Source organism: Salarias fasciatus, chromosome 19, assembly GCF_902148845.1.
Source record: "Salarias fasciatus chromosome 19, fSalaFa1.1, whole genome shotgun sequence".
Lineage (NCBI taxonomy): Eukaryota > Metazoa > Chordata > Actinopteri > Blenniiformes > Blenniidae > Salarias > Salarias fasciatus.
Window position 1 is genome coordinate 22,689,800 of NC_043763.1, and position 16,300 is coordinate 22,706,099.

Sequence of the window (16,300 nt, forward strand, 5' to 3'; positions counted from 1 at the left end):
CTAAGCTAACCCCCACCAGTCCTCACACCTGTTGACCTGAAGGTGGCGCCACAGAAACAGCAGCATGAAGCTGAAAGTAATGGTTCAGATCGTAAAGAGAAAAAAAAAAAACTTTATTAAACGTGACAAAAACATCCAGAGTGACTTTTGACCTGTGTTACCACAACTGTACCAGCCATTTCAGCATGTACAGTGAAGACAGCATGCTAGCAGCACAAACGTCTCCCCAAACCACGACTCAGCACTTTTACACAGGTAAGTAAATCAGATTCTCGCGGTGAGAATGTCGGAATGACATCGGAAAACAAGCGGAGCGATTCAGTCACAGAGGAAAAGTCTTTTAAAAAAAAAAACACATCCGATGAAATGCCTCGAGAAGACGAGGAGTTAAAAAACAAAATGGCTTCAGATCCTTCGTCACTGAGGAAGAGGAGGAATGTACTGAAGCAAACAGCGACGACCAAGAAAAAAAAAATTAAAACGTCAAACTTAAATAAACTGAGTGCTAAAAGAAGCTTTGTTTTTTTCTGTGAATTTATAGAATTCTTTTCTCTAATAAATAAAAACATCGTACATTGTTAGAGTGGATCACATTTAGCCATTAGCTAGCTAAATACGAATGCTAATGTTAGCTGAACGTAAACAAATGTACTCATTGCTGTTGTGACTTCCCGACCTGTCACCCTCTGCTTCGTCCTCAGTTGTGTCTTTTAAACCGTATTAAACCTTTTCAGTGTCACAGCTTTAAGTGGAAGTTTGAGTTTGATATGAAGATTCATCGTGAAGCTTTAATCTGAATCGTTATGTGAATATTTCTAACTTTCATTTCTAACCTCATCAGTTTCACGTTAAAATTTCAAACTTGGGGCAGAAAAATAATTTGGAACCATTTTTGGGGTCTGAAAACATTTGTTAATCACAGATGAAAATGGAAATAAAAGTCTTTGAATACTGTAGATATTGTGACATAAGTGTCATGTGTTCTTATGAAAGTGACTGTGGAGTGGTTTGCACCCTCACCTCATTAAAAAAAGACCTGTTTGAATCCAGGATCTTTCAGGGTGTGTGTGTTGTGTATGTTGTGTGTTCAGTGTGACTGACCCTGTCAGGCTCCGCCCACTGTGAATTCAGTCATTAGGCTCCACCCTCTGAGAGCTCAACAGGTTTCACAGACGAAGATTTAGAAACATGAATTTGAAAAATCCTCTACAACTGATATAAAAAAGTTCTCAGGAAGTAAAAACCGTGAATAAAAATCTTTCTTAGCTGCTTCAAGTTGAATATGGGGAGTGAGGAGGAGCAGCAGGAGGAAAAGTGTGCGTTTCTCAGTTCAGTCTCTGTAGTGTGTGGAGGGGAGGAGGAGCAGGAGATCAGGAGGAGGAGGTGTTGATGCGGCGGTGCACGGCCTGCAGTAGCAGGAGGCTGTACTCCTCCAGCAGCGCCGCGGTCTTCACCTCCCCCACTCCTCCCAGTCCTCCCCCCTCCTCTCCCAGCATGCTCGGCGTGCTGAGCGGCAGCGAGTCCAGCTCCGCCCTCATGGCCAGGAAGGCCTCTGACAGGAGGAGAGACATCTGCCGCTGGTCGGGAGCGGAGTCGTCCAGGGAGGCGCCGCTGACCTGGAGCAGCAGGAGGAGGAGGAGGAGTTACAGATGGACCAATCAGAGGCTGCGCTTCCTGCTCGTGCTCAGGCTGAACTCACCTTCCTGTACAGGTGCGCGGCTCTCCTGAAGCAGCTCTGCAGCTCATTGGCCAGCGCGCGGCAGTTCTCCACGCTGATTGGCTCGTCTGCAGACACGGAGGTGAGGTCAATGTGACGTCCAGACGAAGTCAACCGAACAAAACAGCGATGGACGTGAAAAATGAGAGGAGGACAGAGGAGTGGAAGTTCTCACCCATCACCACCAGGGGGGAGGGAGGTGAAGACAAGAGGCAGAGCCGCAGAGGAGACAGGATGAAGGGATGAGGAAGAGAAGGACGAGGAGGAGAGTCCAAACCTGCTTCGTCTGTCTCCTCAGGACCTCCTGCGGGACTCGGAGGCTCCTCCCCCTCCTGCTGGGGGGGAGGTAAGGGGGAGATGGAGACCGGGGGAGGCCGGCCTGGCACCGAGGAAGACGAAGGTGTGGCGGCCGACTTTGAGGAAGGTGAGAAGGAAGCCAGCGAGGGTTTGTCGGGGAGCGGCCGGCTGCTGCCAGGGACGCGAGCCTGGAGACTGCGTGGGGGAGGGGCTGCTTGGTTACCATGGTTACCCAGCGATGACGACGACGAGGAAGCCAGGACGGGGACCACGGCGGCGTGAGGGGGCGTGGCCAGAGCTGAAATGGAGGGCACCACGGCAACAACGGGAGAGGACGTCTCTTTGACCTGAGAGGCTGAATTCCCCCCCGAGGACAGCGGCGCCGCGGCAGAGTCATCAGCCGCTTCGTTGAGGCCGTCGCCCATGGAGACGGAGCGCGACATCTTGGCCATGGAGCTGGCGGTGGGACTCATGTAGGAGCGACACGGCGTGGAGGACAAGGATGAAGACTTCCTCGATGCTGCTCCTGGAGCCACTTCCTGCTGCGGGGAGGCGGGGGTCTGTCTCTGGGGGGGCGGGGCTGAGGACGGGGGGCGTCTGGGGGAGGAGGGCAGAGTGGTGGGGCGCTGAGGGGGGAGGAGCTGAGGGGACACCTCTCGAGACGGACGAGGGGTTGACTGGAAGACTGAAGGGTCACCTGAGAAGAGGGACAGCGTGGTGAGTCCAAGACCAGTTTCAAGTCTTGTCAGAACCTGAGGACCAGAATGTAATCCTACTAGACCTCCGAAGACCACTAACAACCAGCCTGCCACCCCACTAGACCTGTCTGTACTCCTCTAACACTGGTCTGAAGTCCTATCAGGACAGTCTGAAGTCTTCAAACACCAATGTGAAGACCTCAGAGGTCAGCTGGAAGTCCCCATAGATCAGTTCAAAGACCGATTAGACCAGTCTGAAGTCTAGAAGCTGCGTTCTCACCTGATTCGCTCAGCAGACTCTGGACTGACTGAGTCTTTCGGAGGCCAGAGGAGGAGCTGAGGTGCGAGGCGACAGCCCGGGCGACAGGGCCCGGGTTCCTTCTGGAGTCCGCCGCGGTCTGAACCTTTTTCTTCAGCGGCGGGGGCTGCTGGGCCAGCTGGGTCTCAGAGGAACCCTCCACAGAGCTCTGGTTCAGGTCCAGGCTCTGGTCTGGGTCTTGTTGGTCCTGGTTCTGTGAAGCCTGTGCTTGGTGCTGTTGTGAGGGGGTCTGTTCCTGGTTCTGGTTCTGGTCCTGCTTCCAGGAAACCCTCCTCTCTTGAGTCAGAGGTCGGACTTCAGAGACCAGAGGGTGGGTCTTCACCTCCCCGGCGCCGCCCCCACAGGTCCGGGAGGGGAGCGGCAACACGGTCCGACTGTGGAAGAGAACACACACATTGTGTTCCAGTTGTGTTGTGTAACAGCTTTTGTGTAGCTGTTGTCATGTAGCTGTGTGTGTGTTTACCTGGTGTTCTTGGAGAGGAACCTGGAGGAGATGCTCAGGCTCTCAGTGGAGCTGTGTGACGCTCTGCTTGGACTTCCTGTTGACAAACGCCTCATCAGACCAAAGCCGTTTCCACGCCAACGTACTCATGCTTCAAATGTATCGCAGACGCCTGTATCTCACATTTAACTCGCAGATTAAAACTAAAGTATCAGTAACACTCCAGTTAAAGTTAAAGTTACAGATTGTGTTGTTGATTTTCTTCCTGGTTACGCTGCTGATTGTGTTGCTCAGTTCAACTCGATTTATAGAGCAATTAAAAAAAACCCCACAGCTGCGAAAAAGGTCTGGACATAGATACACATAAAAACCCTGAAAGATAAGGTGCAATAAAACAATAAAATGCAATAAAAAGGCAACAATAAAAACATGAACTGAGTCTCAAGTTGGGCTGAAAGTCAGAGAATAAAAACGGGTCTGAAGATTAGCTTTAAAAACAGACGGTGAAGAGGCAGCTCATGAAACAGCTGAGGGGCAACGACAGAAAAAACTCTGTCCCTTCTGAGACGTAAGGCGGGGCCAGACCATTCGGACATTTAGAAACAAATGAAAGAATCTTAAAGTGAACTCTAAAGTGGGCAGACAGACAGTGGAGGGGGGCCAGGTCGGGAGTTATGTGTCTCCTCAGCAGTCGGGCTGTTCTGAACAAGCTGGAGGTGTGTGAAGGACGACTGGCTCCCTGCAGCATGAAGCGCACTGCGACAATCCAGCCAAGATGTAATTAAAGCTCGAATTCCTCTTTCAAAATGCTGAGGAACAACACTGAGCTAAGGTGGAAGAAGCTGCGCTGAACTGTGAGTCTAATTTAAAAACCACTTTTTAATCCAATTTAAAACCCTGGTTCAAAACTGTTGACACTATTGGTGTTGCTGGTTATTAATGGTGTTACTGGTTACTGGTGGTGTTTCTGGCAGCGTACCTGAAGGCGAGAGCTCTGCCAGTGTGACAAAGTTCTCCTTGAGGAAGGCCTCCTGGTCCGGGGTCTGAGGGACGGGGTGGGAGGTGCCGAGCGCTGCACCTCCTTGTCCTCCGTCTTCGTCCTCCTCCTCGGAGTTCCCATCCAGAGGCTCCGTTTGCTCCCAGTCTACAGAGACGGAGCGGGGACAGTTTCATGTCTGTGTCCAGCTGGGTCTGTCTCACTGTCCTCCAGGTCTGTCTGTCTGTCTCACCGTCTCCTGCACGTCTGTCTGGACTGGACAGTCTGGAGCTGAATCCCAGAGAGCAGCCGCTGTCTGGACTGGGTTTGTCCTGCCGTCCATCAGCAGCCACTGGACTCGCCTCCTTCACCTGAAACTCACTGACAAACGGACGCAGGGTTTAGTGGAGGCCGTGTGTGCGTGCGTGTGTGTGTGAGACTTCTGACCAGCCTTACCTGCCAGCCAGGCTCACTCTGTCCTCCCAGTGATCGGGGTACAGCACTGGAACTTCCCTGTCGGGGCTCTGATTGGCCAGCAGGATGAAGTCAGGCCTGGGATTGGTCCTCGCCTCATCCTCCACCTGGACGGTCCAACGAGGAGACATTAATCTAATTGTGACTCTGTGTGTGTGTGTGTGTGTGTGTGTGTGTGTGTGTGTGTGTACCCATGCAGTAGTGACCTGCAGACTGATTGTACTCCCCAGCTGTTGATTGGTCCTGTGAAGCCCCGCCTCCACACCGTGACTCCTCCCCCTCGGATGGCAGTGGGCGTTGCCAACATCCTGGGGGTGTGTCTTTCCCTGGGTGGGCGGGGCAGAGTTCATCTGTGATGATGTTGTTGAAACTGAGCTCTGTGAAAGAGCAGCGGTCCTCACCTCCTGCTGCGCCTCCTGCTGCGCCTCCTCCTGCTCCTCCTCCCCGTCGGGCCGGTACGAGTCCAGCAGCCTCAGGTCCAGCATGGACTTCACCACCAGAACACTGTCGGCGCCGGCCGTCCTCCGGGACCAGCGGCGGCGAGGGAGTCGGCCCGCCGGCGCCCCCTGAGGACAGAAAGAGAAGAGCAGCTTCAGAAACAGCAAGATCACTTTCTCACACTCACACTCACACACACACACACACCACAAGACAACCAGTCAGGGCTCAAGAGTTATCGACCACGCCCCTGACCTTTGTTCCATCGGTGGCGTTCGTCTGGTTCGAGTCGTCTGAGGAACAAACGGAGAAACAAACATTAAACACATTTAAAGGTCATTCTATCCAATCTGAAGGGATTGCTGGAGGGAAAAGATGGACTTTATTCAAACTTCCTCATCATTTTCCATCAAGCATTTGTATTTTTGAATCCGGAGACTTTGGATTTCTTTGATCACTTTTTGATCTTGATCAGAAATCTGCGTCATTCCTTTGAGTGTAACCACGGCAACACACCTGTCTCCTCCAGAACCGGTCCTGCTGTGACCATAAAAGGAGACTGGAGCTCCTCCTCTTCCTCATCCTCCTCCTCCTCTTCATCCTTGTCGCTGTCGGACGACATGGCGACGACACGAGGAGACGAATTACTGCAGGAACAAGAACAAAACATCAATCGATCAGCTTCACCTCATTTTCATCACTTCAAATAAAAACAACAACAGATACATAAATGTTTGTTGGGATTGTTTAAGATGTTCGGGATGTTTTGTGTACCTCAGCTTCACAGTTCTCTGCAGTGGTGCATTCTGGGAGTTGGCAGCGCCGGCGGGCGGTCGAAGTTCAGCAAGGCGCTGCTTCATCTTGATGGTCAACTCTGGATTCAGACGCCACACAAAGATGCAGCTGCACACACACACAACCACACCCACCCTCAGGTCAGAGACAGGCGTTGCCATGGTGACGGGGAGGCGGAGTCGTAAATCCAGCTGTGCTGCGGTACCTGTCTCCTGACACGGTGATCAGATGTCTGCAGTCGCTGCTGAACTTCAAACCTGTGACGATTTCTGGAAACCAAACCAGGAACAGTTACTCAACTGACACACACACACACACACACACACACACACGTACACACACACTCACCTGAGTGCCCGAACATGGAGGCCACGCACTCTCCGGAGTAGAAGTCGAAGATGCTGATGTTCTTGTCGGAGCAGGAAGTGGCGATGTAGAGACCGGAAGGGTCGATCTGCACCTGAGGAGCACGGAGGGGGGGGGCGGAGTCAACAACAGCTGCCACCTGGGAACGCATCACCATGGCAACCACATTCACTCCTACCTTAATGAGAGTCCCGTCCTCACCCTGGGAACCTTTATACACCTTCTTCTGTTTCCCGTTACTGATGTTAAAGATCCTGCAAGAGAGACAGCTTCATCATCTTCATCATCAAGCTCTTCATCAGCCCTGTGTCCGACCAGCAGGAGGCAGCCTAACACCAGCCTCAACAGCTTCTTTTACTTCCCATGATCCTCTGCTGCCTCTGCAGTCTGTTTTTTTTTAATTGACAAACAACAAGGTATTTTAACTTGTAACAAAACAGAAAATGTACATTTGCAACATTTGATCAAGATCTTCATCAATCTCTTCAGAAACGAAAACACTGTTGTTTCCAGATGTTCATCTCAACTGGGTAAAGCCAAAACAAGTGTTCGTTTTTTTCTTTGCGCAGGCGGCATGAGCTGGTCCTGAGCAGATTGCATCATGGGAGATGCGGTGGCGTTACCTGATGGTGCGGTCCTGACAGCCCACCGCTGCGTACTTCCTGGTGGGCTCCACGTCCATGTCGTACAGAGTGGTCTTCCTCACGGCGTGATGAGTCCTCCTGAACTCCAGACCCTCCTCGGTCTGAAGGGGACGAGAGGAAGAGGAAGAGGAAGAGGAAGAGGAAGAGGAAGAGGGGGGTGTTACGATGAAACATTGACTAGTCACATGGAGATGTTTGGTTTGACAGGTAAAAATTGTAAATTGACTGATCTAGTTTATCTGAAATATGTTTTTTTATTGACTGAAGTCCAAAAAGTTCCGTTCATCTTCATCGTACTCATCATCACCGATTTATTTACGATGTATGACAGTTGCAATTTTTCCAGATGAAAACATTTGAGGAGAATATTCTGTAGATGATGAGCTGAAGTTGAGGAATTCAGATGAGAAAGCTCTTATGACAAATCTCAACAGCCAACAGAAGACTGATCAACTGTGAAATCCTGTTGATTTATTGTTTGTAACAGGTTAAAAATCTTCACAACTTTCCTCAGAAGCTGCAACTTTGACTGTCAAAAGAAAAAAAATGGTCTGGAAAATCCACTGATAACACTGGATAGTCTCACGGTCCTCAGTAAATCATTCCGTCAATGTTCGATTTGTTCAAAATGTACTAAATTAACTTTTCTCTTCATCACAAACCAGTGTGAATCCTTCTGGTAACAGTTTAGGGTGTGTAACTTGTTTTCTTGCTGTGGTAAATTTGGTCTTTAGTCACAGGGTATTTTTAGCCTCCTTGCTACACACACTTTTCTTTTCAGACGTTGATTTCATTTAGTTACGGCGTCTCGACACGCTCAGGAGACGCAGCTGGACTTCCAGCAGTCTGACCTGCTCATTCAAAACAATGAAATTCGGCGTTTTCAGACGGTTTTGTGTGTTTCGCCTCGAGTCGTTCCCCTCACCTGCTGCGCTGTGCGAAAGTAGACGCTCTTGTCGGCGCCGCAGCTGATCATCCTCACCTTCCCCTCATTGGCTGGTGGGCAGAGATGAGGTCAGGGGTCAGAGATCTGAGGTCAGAGGTCAGACGCGACTCGCACCAGGCGTACGGACTGACCTGCGAATCTGACGGCGGTGATGGAGGACGAGTGTTCATCCAGAGTCTGAACCAGACTGTAGTCCTGCCCCGCGTCCAGAACGTGGATCAGACGGTCCCTGCTGGCCGTGGCCAATAACTGCAGACCTGCGACACACACACGCACACACACACGGGTTGTTGTCCTGTTGTTTTCTTGCCGTTCGCCTGTTTGTCTCCAGTCGTCTCACCTGTGTCTGGTTTAGAAAACTCAAGGCAGAGGATCTCAGAGTCGTGAGCCTGAACGTTCAGGATCTCCTCCATGCTGCTCAGATCGTGGATCCTGACACACACACACACACACACACACACACACACACACACACACACAGTTAGACAAACGTCCCTGTGACCCGTCCAGCGTACCTGTGCGTCCAGGCCCCGCCCACCTGAGCACCCCCATGCGGTCTCCCGAGGCCAGGTGCTGTCCATCGGGACTGACCCGCAGGGTCCGGATGCCCACCCGGGTCTGCTCCACCTGCTGGCCCTCCGCCCCCGACAGCCCCGCCTTCTCTGAGCTGACCGCCACGCTGTCTGTGTCCAGGAGGCTGCTCAGGTTGTCCTCCACGTAGATGACCTTCTGCAGGTCCTGAGGGGTCACAGGTCACCGCTCAGTGTGCACAGAAGTGTGTTCCAGGTTGTTGTGCTGACATATTATTTTTGTGACAGTTTTCACTCGTGTGCAGAATCTGTGTGAATTAGTTTGTCCTGTGAGCAGAATATGCCAAGAGTGCGTGTGCGCGTGCGTACTTGGCTCAGGATGTTCTTGTGGAGGACGTTGTGTCCGTCGATGTTCCACAGTCGGATGGTGTTGTCTGAGGAGCAGGACAGGAAGGCTCCGGGAGGCAGACGGGCCTCACCCCCTGCTGCTCCCCCCGCTGGGTACACCTGCAGGAGGAGGGGTCACAAGGTCACAGGTCTGCCTCCCGCTCCAGCCGGCCGCTGGAGGTGATGAAGCTCTCTGACCTCCAGACTCCACACGCAGGACGAGTGATACAGAGCCGAGTAGAGCTTTCCCGCCCGGCGGAGGTCGCGGGAGTCGCGGAGGTCACGGACGTCCCACACATACACACTGTGGTCGTTATAGACGCACGACAGCCAGCGATTCGTCCCGTCGTAGCTCACCGCTACCGTGTCTGGGTAACGAGACTCCGGCCTGAAGGAGAACAGCTGACTGAGGAGGAGAAGGAGGAAGAGAAGGAGCATAGCATGAGATCAGAGGTACAGGGTGAAGTGTGTGTGTGTGTGTGTGTGTGTGTGTGTGTGTGTGTGTGTGTGTGTGTGTGTGTGTGTGGTACCTGGCATCCACCATATTGCTGATGTCGGCTCCCAGACAGTGCGGACGGGGTAAAGTACACAGGAAGTGCAGGTTCACGGGACTGAAGACTCGAACGGTTCCATCAGAGCAGCCGCAGAAGATCAGCTCCTCGGACACTGAGAGGCAGGTCGCCTGAGCCGTCTGAGGAGGAGGAGCAGGAGGAGGAGGAGGAATCGGCATTTAGATCAGCATTTTTTGAAACACGATGGAGCAATGGAGTGTATGATGCTGCGTTCAGGGTCTTCAGGCTGTGAATTAAAGCGTGGAGGGCGAAGGTCAAACACTCAACAGATCGTCAATGAGAGCCGAGGCGCCTGGAAACGAACCAGTGAGCGTGAGACGGTGGACGTGGTCGTTTGAGGGCTGACAGCCACCATCATAACAATCCAATTGTTAATGTTTATAGCGTGTTTGGTCCAACGGCGCCGCCTAGTGGCAAAGCATGCTAGCCACATGGTTTTCGGTGTTTCTGCCGCTAGTCGGCGCTCCGCCTCTGATGTGTGACGGTTCATGCTGATGTCCTGAATGGGAGCGTGTGAATGGGCGGCGTCGTGAATGTATGATCAACGAGCGGCGGGCCGGGGGGAAACCACTTACAGACGCCGAGTCCAGCTTCTGCACAGGAAGCAGATCAGGGAACACAGGAAGCTGGTGTTAGACACGGGGAGACCGGGGACAGGGGACAGACAGCTGGACCCACAGCTGGACCAAACCCCGACTCACCCGCAGCTCCACCCACTTGTCGAGGAGTCGCCGGTCGTTGAACTCGCACAGCAGGCCGGAGGAGGTGATGCAGAAGGTGGAGGCAGCCTGCCGGCCCCGCCCACACGCCACGTCGCTGAAGAAGTTGTTCCTGAGCTCTCCCAGCAGCCCCGAGCGCCCCAGCAGCGGCACCGTGGCGTTGACCTGCACACAGGCGGAGCGTGAGGAAGGTGCGGGAGGCAGGCGGGGAACGGGCGAGGAGCCGGTCGGGTCGGGACCTTGGAGGTCTTGGCATGGTCCAGGTACCAGAACTTGACATGTCGGTTGCCGGCGGTAACGAAGTAGGAGCTGTCGTCCGAGAAGGACACGGCGGTGACCTTGCTGGACACCTTATTGGCTGCCACCACCACGTTTTTCTGATCGGCAGACGGAACAAAACGGCCTTCATAAGAAGAGGAACAGACCGCTCATCCATCAGGCCACGCCCCCCGCCTTACCTTCCAGTTCCACACGTTGACCACCATGTCGTGCTGGTAGCCCACGCTCACGATGTACTTCCCGTTGGGGGAAAACGCCACGCAGGCTATGCCGTATTTATGTTCCTGCAGCTCCGACACCTGCAGACATTCGGACACGTCCCACAGCCGCACCGCCGGCATGTGACCGCTCTGAGGGGGGAGGAGCCGTCGGGACGCGTTAGCAACCTCACACTACTGACTGGTGTGATTCTGACTCATCACTCGGGGCCTTTCACTCACCTCTCCTGTGACCACATATTTCCCATCGGGAGAAAAAGCCAGTGTGGTGATGGCCTTCCTGCAGACACACACACACACACACACAAACACGTGACAGAGCGGCTTCTCAAACACCAGGACTCTCTGTGATCTGATTGGCTGTTGGCCGGTACCTGGAGCTGTTGAAGATGTGATGCTGTTTGTTCTTCCGAGGATTCAGCAGCACGACGACACAGCTGCAGAAACACAAGTCAAAGCATAAACACACTCATTTACACACAACACGCAACACTGGACTCAGTCCAGAACACAAACAGAAGCGAGGAACCTCAGAGCACCAGAGGAAACACTGCGCTGAACCAGTCTGCAGCGGAAACCAACGTCTGTGAACACTTGGAAAAACGATCATCCACACAACGTACACGGTACACAAACGGTACACGGTACACAAACAGTTAAGATCCAAAAGCTAAACTTGTGTTTACTGAAGAAATAGAGAGAAACCGGTTCACACACATACACACACTGGACAAACACTCAAACCACTGAACACATACACACAGTGTATGAAGACAGTGTAACCACCCGCTGTGTATATACACACACACACACGGCTGAGTAAAACCTGACAGGGCACAGCAGCACAGCAGCGTACACGTTCTTCTGGATGTCAGTGAATGCAGCGTCGGCTCAGGAAGGTCAGGTTTTAATGAGCTTGTCTGGCGACTGACCTCTGAAGTCCACACCAAAGGGCCGAGTGTGTGTGTGTGTGTGTGTGTGTGTGTGTGTGTGTGTGTGTGTGTTTCTCTGTGTTCTCTGCTTCTCTTTTAACTGCACCCCAAACCACTCAGCAGAGTATTAGCTGACAGTATTACCGCTGAGTTACGGCTCGGTCTTGAACAAACACTGAGTTTTATGTGGAAAATGTGGGACTGCTCCTTTAATGAGCTGGTTTTTTACAGCTGAATGGGCTTAATGCAGGTCAGCAGACACTCAGAGATAATCCCGCGTGTGTGTGTGTGTGTGAGTGTGAGTCTGACTGTCGGTCTGGAAGCTGCTGATTCAGCAGCCAATTATATTCTTCTTCACCACACACACTCACACACTTGCTGTATGTGCGAGGACCGTCCCTGTCGGATGAACTGACTCTTCATGTGGAAGCTATGAACTGCAGACTGAGCAAACTTGTTTTTTTTTATGTCAGTGACAGTAAATGCATCACAAGATTTCAGTTTTCAGCCTCTTCACCAGGTGTGAAGTGAAGACGGCCGAAAGTCGATCCCTGAGGAACACCGAGCATCAGTTTATATGATGGACACTTTAAATAATTACAATAATGAATAAAAACCTTCAGGGCAGAAACGTCCCGTTCACTGGAGACAGTGACCCGCCCGAGGGAGGGAGAGGAGGGACTCCAGAGGCAGGAGGCGCACAGGAGGAGAAGGCTGCTGCATTCGGGCTTTTAGGAGTTAAAAGATTTTCTCACATGAAGACGACATGCTGCAGCAGAGAAACATGCGTGTTCAGGTACATCTGCAATGCAGCAGGGGGGGAAAGAAGAGGGGGAGAGGAGGAGAAGAGGAGGAGGAGGAGGAGGAGGAGGAGGAGGAGGAGGAACAGATGGAGAGGGAGGAGGACGGGGCAGGAGCAGGTTGTGTGGTCTCCGTGGGTTAAAACCTGCAGTGAAAGCATCACGGTGCATTCTGGGGGTTTCACCATCTCTAGACAAGGATATACACTGTCTGTCTGCCTGTTCTGGCCAAGCAGAAGCCCCGCCCCCTCTCCCTCTGGTAGCTGATTGGACGGCTCCGTTCAGTTTGACAGACAAAGAAACGTGGAAGCTGGAAGGTTTCCGTGGTAACGCACCCTCACAAATTCCCATCATTCCTCTGGACTGCGTAGGGGCAACACACACACACACACACACACACACACACACACACACACACACACACACACACACACACACACACACACACACACACACACACACACACACACACACACACACACACACACACACACACACACACACACAGTCTGACCTACTGCAGCATCAAGCACACACACACACACACACAAAACACAATATATGACCTACTGCTGCATCCAGCACACACACACAATGTTTGACCTCGTGCAGCATCCAGGACACTCATACACACATGCACACACACGCACAAACATTAGACCTACTGCAGTATCCTGCACACACAGACGACTCAAAGCAAATTGAATGTTCCTGATAAAAAAGCTCGTGCCGGTCTGTCAGCGACTCAAACTGTTTAAATACCTGAGCTGTACATTGAGTTAAGTCTCAGCTACTGAAAGTTTTCCAGTGAAACCAGAAATCCTTCCTTGTGTTTTAGCTGCTTGTTTATAGAGAACGATGCCGAGAGCCACTGAAAAGAGAACTTCTTTTAAAACGACTTCCAGAGAACGTTTTGAGAAATGTTTCACCCTTCATCTCTGCGTAAACAGGGAAAACCCCACTTTAGTGAAATGCTGATTTCTGCACATGCACGTGTAGGTCAACATTAAACCTGGAGGAACAAAGTGTAGACTCACTCCCACACACGCGGGTTTTAGTGCAACAAAAACGCAACAGCCGTTAATGGTCTAACAGCAAACTGCAGATTTTCTGTCGGTCTGCAGCCTTTGAAGAGAACAGCAGGACTGATGAAGCTACGCGTGTGTCTTCCAACACATACGACCTGGATCACTTTGCTTTTGAAATGTCTCCTAAATAAAGAAATGGGAAAATGCATCGATAACCCCAATGGATAGAGACCACACCCTGGTATAGTCCAATCAGCTGCTGACTCTGGTTACCACGGTGATTCCACAGAGACAGGCAGTTCACTAAAAATGCTCAAACTGTGATTGATTTTTAAAGTTCCCCAGAGCTACCAGGCTCAGGACCGGGACCAGGACCAGGACCAGGCTCAGGACCGGGACCAGGACCAGGACCAGGCTCAGGACCGGGACCAGGACCAGGACCAGGACCAGGCTCAGGACCGGGACCAGGACCAGGACCAGGCTCAGGACCGGGACCAGGACCAGCCGGCAGAGTTCAAAGCTACATGTGATCTGCTCCTGTGAGCCTGTAATCTGATAATCTGATCATGTAATTGGTCAGTAAAATCCTGAGAGAAAACCTTACACACACACACACACACACACACACACACACACACACACACATAAGTCACAGCAAACACTGACTGTTTTTACTGTAAACAACATACAAGAACAGCTGATCCATAACAAAAAACACACCAGGTGTGTCCACACTCTGCACTCAGAGGGACAGCGTGTGTGTGTGTGTGTGTGTGTGTGTGTGTGTGCGTGTGTGTGTGTGTGAGTATGGGTGTGTGTGAGTATGGGTGTGTGTGTTTCTTACCCTGCAGGATATGCCAATAGTCCTGTTCGGGGGTCACAGGCTAGTGCCCGGTTCCCTGGAGCCGTGATACCCAGAACCTTCTCCAAGGTCACCTGCAAACGAGAGGTCAAAGGTTAAAGTGCAGGAGTGTTTATTGACCTGAGCTGCTTCCAGCGCAGAGCACATCACACAGTCAGCAGGAGCGCGCACGTATTGTTACAGGGGGGAAATGTTCTGAAACATGAACTGGAGGCCTGTAGCACTCAGAAATTCCCACAATGCTTCAGGATGGGCGAACAATGAGTGGAGCGTTGCCATGGAGATGGTGTGTAAGTTCAGGCTTCAAAGGTTCAGACAGTTTATGAGCAGAACTGACAAACAACAACAGAAAATATTAACATGTTACCCCGTCCTCCGATCAGAGCAAGGTTTTTACCATCTTTCCTCCTCTCTCTCACACACACACTCACACACACACTTACTTCTACTTCCATGCCCTTTAAGTGCCCCACAGAGAGGTCTGTGGTTTGAGGTCCAGCTTGATGCTAAGCTAACTGCTAACAGCACAGAGCAGCTGAGTGTCTCCCCTCACATGACACCCACCACCCCCCTTCTGTTTTTTTTTTTTTTTTGTCCTCCTTGCTGTGTAAATGGTTCCTCATGCTGTCTGTCTCACTGATGCATCATCAGCTGATTCCTCTGGAAAAAAAACTACACATCTCAGCTTCAACCAACAATCCTCTGAACTACTGGTTTCACGCCATCAGCCACCTGCAGAGGCCTCAGCCTGGCCTGGGGAGACCGGGAGGGAGCAGCCACTGGGCATCACCGGTGTGTGTGTGTGTGTGTGTGTGTGTGTGTGTGTGGGTGTGTGTGTGTGTGAGGATTTGGAACACACTGTGTTGTGGGAGCTGCTTGACAGATGGATGGAAGCCCTGCAGGGACAAGTCGACCAGCCCAACAGGACCAACAGGATCCCCACAGAGAGGCAGACTTGGACCAGAAACTGATGCAGCAACACAGAGATACACACAAAAAAAACCCCACAAAGCACAATGCAACACAACAACACAATGCAACACACTATAGAATAATGCAAAACAATGCAACACCCTGTAGCACACTATAACATAACGCAACACAATACAACACACTTCAGCGCAATGCAACCCACCAGGACACTACAACACAATGCAACACACTATAGCACAAGACACACACTATAACACAATGCAACACATCACAAAGCAACGCAAAGCAATCAAGGATTGTATAAATTCAGCAGTGAACACATTTCAGTCCAGTAAAACCGAATGAAATGTCAAGAGTGTAAACAAAACATGAAGCAAATGAGAGCATGCATTATTTATGTTATTTGACTGTTAAAAACAAAACCCGGTCGTGAGTGTGATGAGCACGCGTGTACGTGTGTGTCGGCGCGCACCTTGTCGCGCGGGTCGCTCCGCTGCCGCGCGGCGCCGCTCCTCCTCAGCCGGATGGACGGGGAGCGGTGCAGCAGGTTCTTGATGCGGCTGCGGATCGTGCCGCTTCCCTCCATGCTCATCGCACCGTTAGCAACCGGTTAGCAGCGTCTGTCAGCGGTTGAGCGTCGGCCGGGACCGCGCTGCTCCTCCATCCCTTCTCCGCACAGCCGCTCAGATGGTCCGGACCCGGGTCTCGGGCCGCTTCGGTTCCAGAATGGATCCGCATTCCATCTTTAAGCTCTGTAACGGCAAGGTACCGGACCCGCTTCAGACACCGGGACCGGACTGAGCGGCGAAGCGCGAGCGTCAAATCCGCTTGCGGCACCGACACCGGTACTTCCGGAAAGACTTTTAAAATATTGATGGTTGTTGTTAGAAAATTCTCAGTTTTAAGAGTAAAACCATAAACTCTTTAT

At 51.8% G+C, this 16,300-nt stretch overlaps 1 protein-coding gene across 2 annotated transcripts; it reads right to left on the reverse strand.

Moving 5' to 3' along the window:
- Positions 1–91: 91 nt before the first annotated feature.
- Positions 92–16,178, reverse strand: mapkbp1 (mitogen-activated protein kinase binding protein 1). Of its 2 annotated transcripts, none has more exons than XM_030116270.1 (31): positions 15,845–16,178; positions 14,422–14,513; positions 11,192–11,254; positions 11,040–11,097; positions 10,779–10,949; positions 10,560–10,697; positions 10,303–10,485; positions 9,560–9,720; positions 9,228–9,435; positions 9,012–9,149; positions 8,651–8,850; positions 8,453–8,544; positions 8,244–8,369; positions 8,092–8,162; positions 7,146–7,267; positions 6,701–6,776; positions 6,505–6,616; positions 6,362–6,425; positions 6,136–6,264; positions 5,878–6,008; positions 5,617–5,654; positions 5,325–5,489; positions 5,130–5,249; positions 4,906–5,030; positions 4,703–4,830; positions 4,453–4,617; positions 3,495–3,570; positions 2,993–3,405; positions 1,995–2,711; positions 1,700–1,785; positions 92–1,616 (listed from the first exon to the last, which is right to left on the reverse strand). In XM_030116270.1, exons 1-31 carry the CDS (start codon positions 15,962–15,964, stop codon positions 1,371–1,373), a joined length of 4,734 nt encoding a protein of 1,577 aa, XP_029972130.1. In that variant the 5' UTR covers positions 15,965–16,178; the 3' UTR covers positions 92–1,370. The 2 variants fall into 2 exon arrangements, with proteins under 2 accessions (XP_029972130.1, XP_029972129.1); XM_030116269.1 differs by having other exon boundaries at positions 5,115–5,249.
- Positions 16,179–16,300: the final 122 nt, after the last annotated feature.

Excerpts from the sequence above, each read along its gene's own strand:
- mapkbp1 (XM_030116269.1), bottom strand. The coding sequence starts at position 15,964 with ATGAGCATGGAGGGAAGCGGCACGATCCGCAGCCGCATCAAGAACCTG. Across the intron at positions 3,571-4,452 it reads GGCAGAGCTCTCGCCTTCAG|GAAGTCCAAGCAGAGCGTCA; the intron begins GTACGCTGCCAG and ends GTTTGTCAACAG. Across the intron at positions 1,617-1,699 it reads CCGCGCACCTGTACAGGAAG|GTCAGCGGCGCCTCCCTGGA; the intron begins GTGAGTTCAGCC and ends CTGCTGCTCCAG.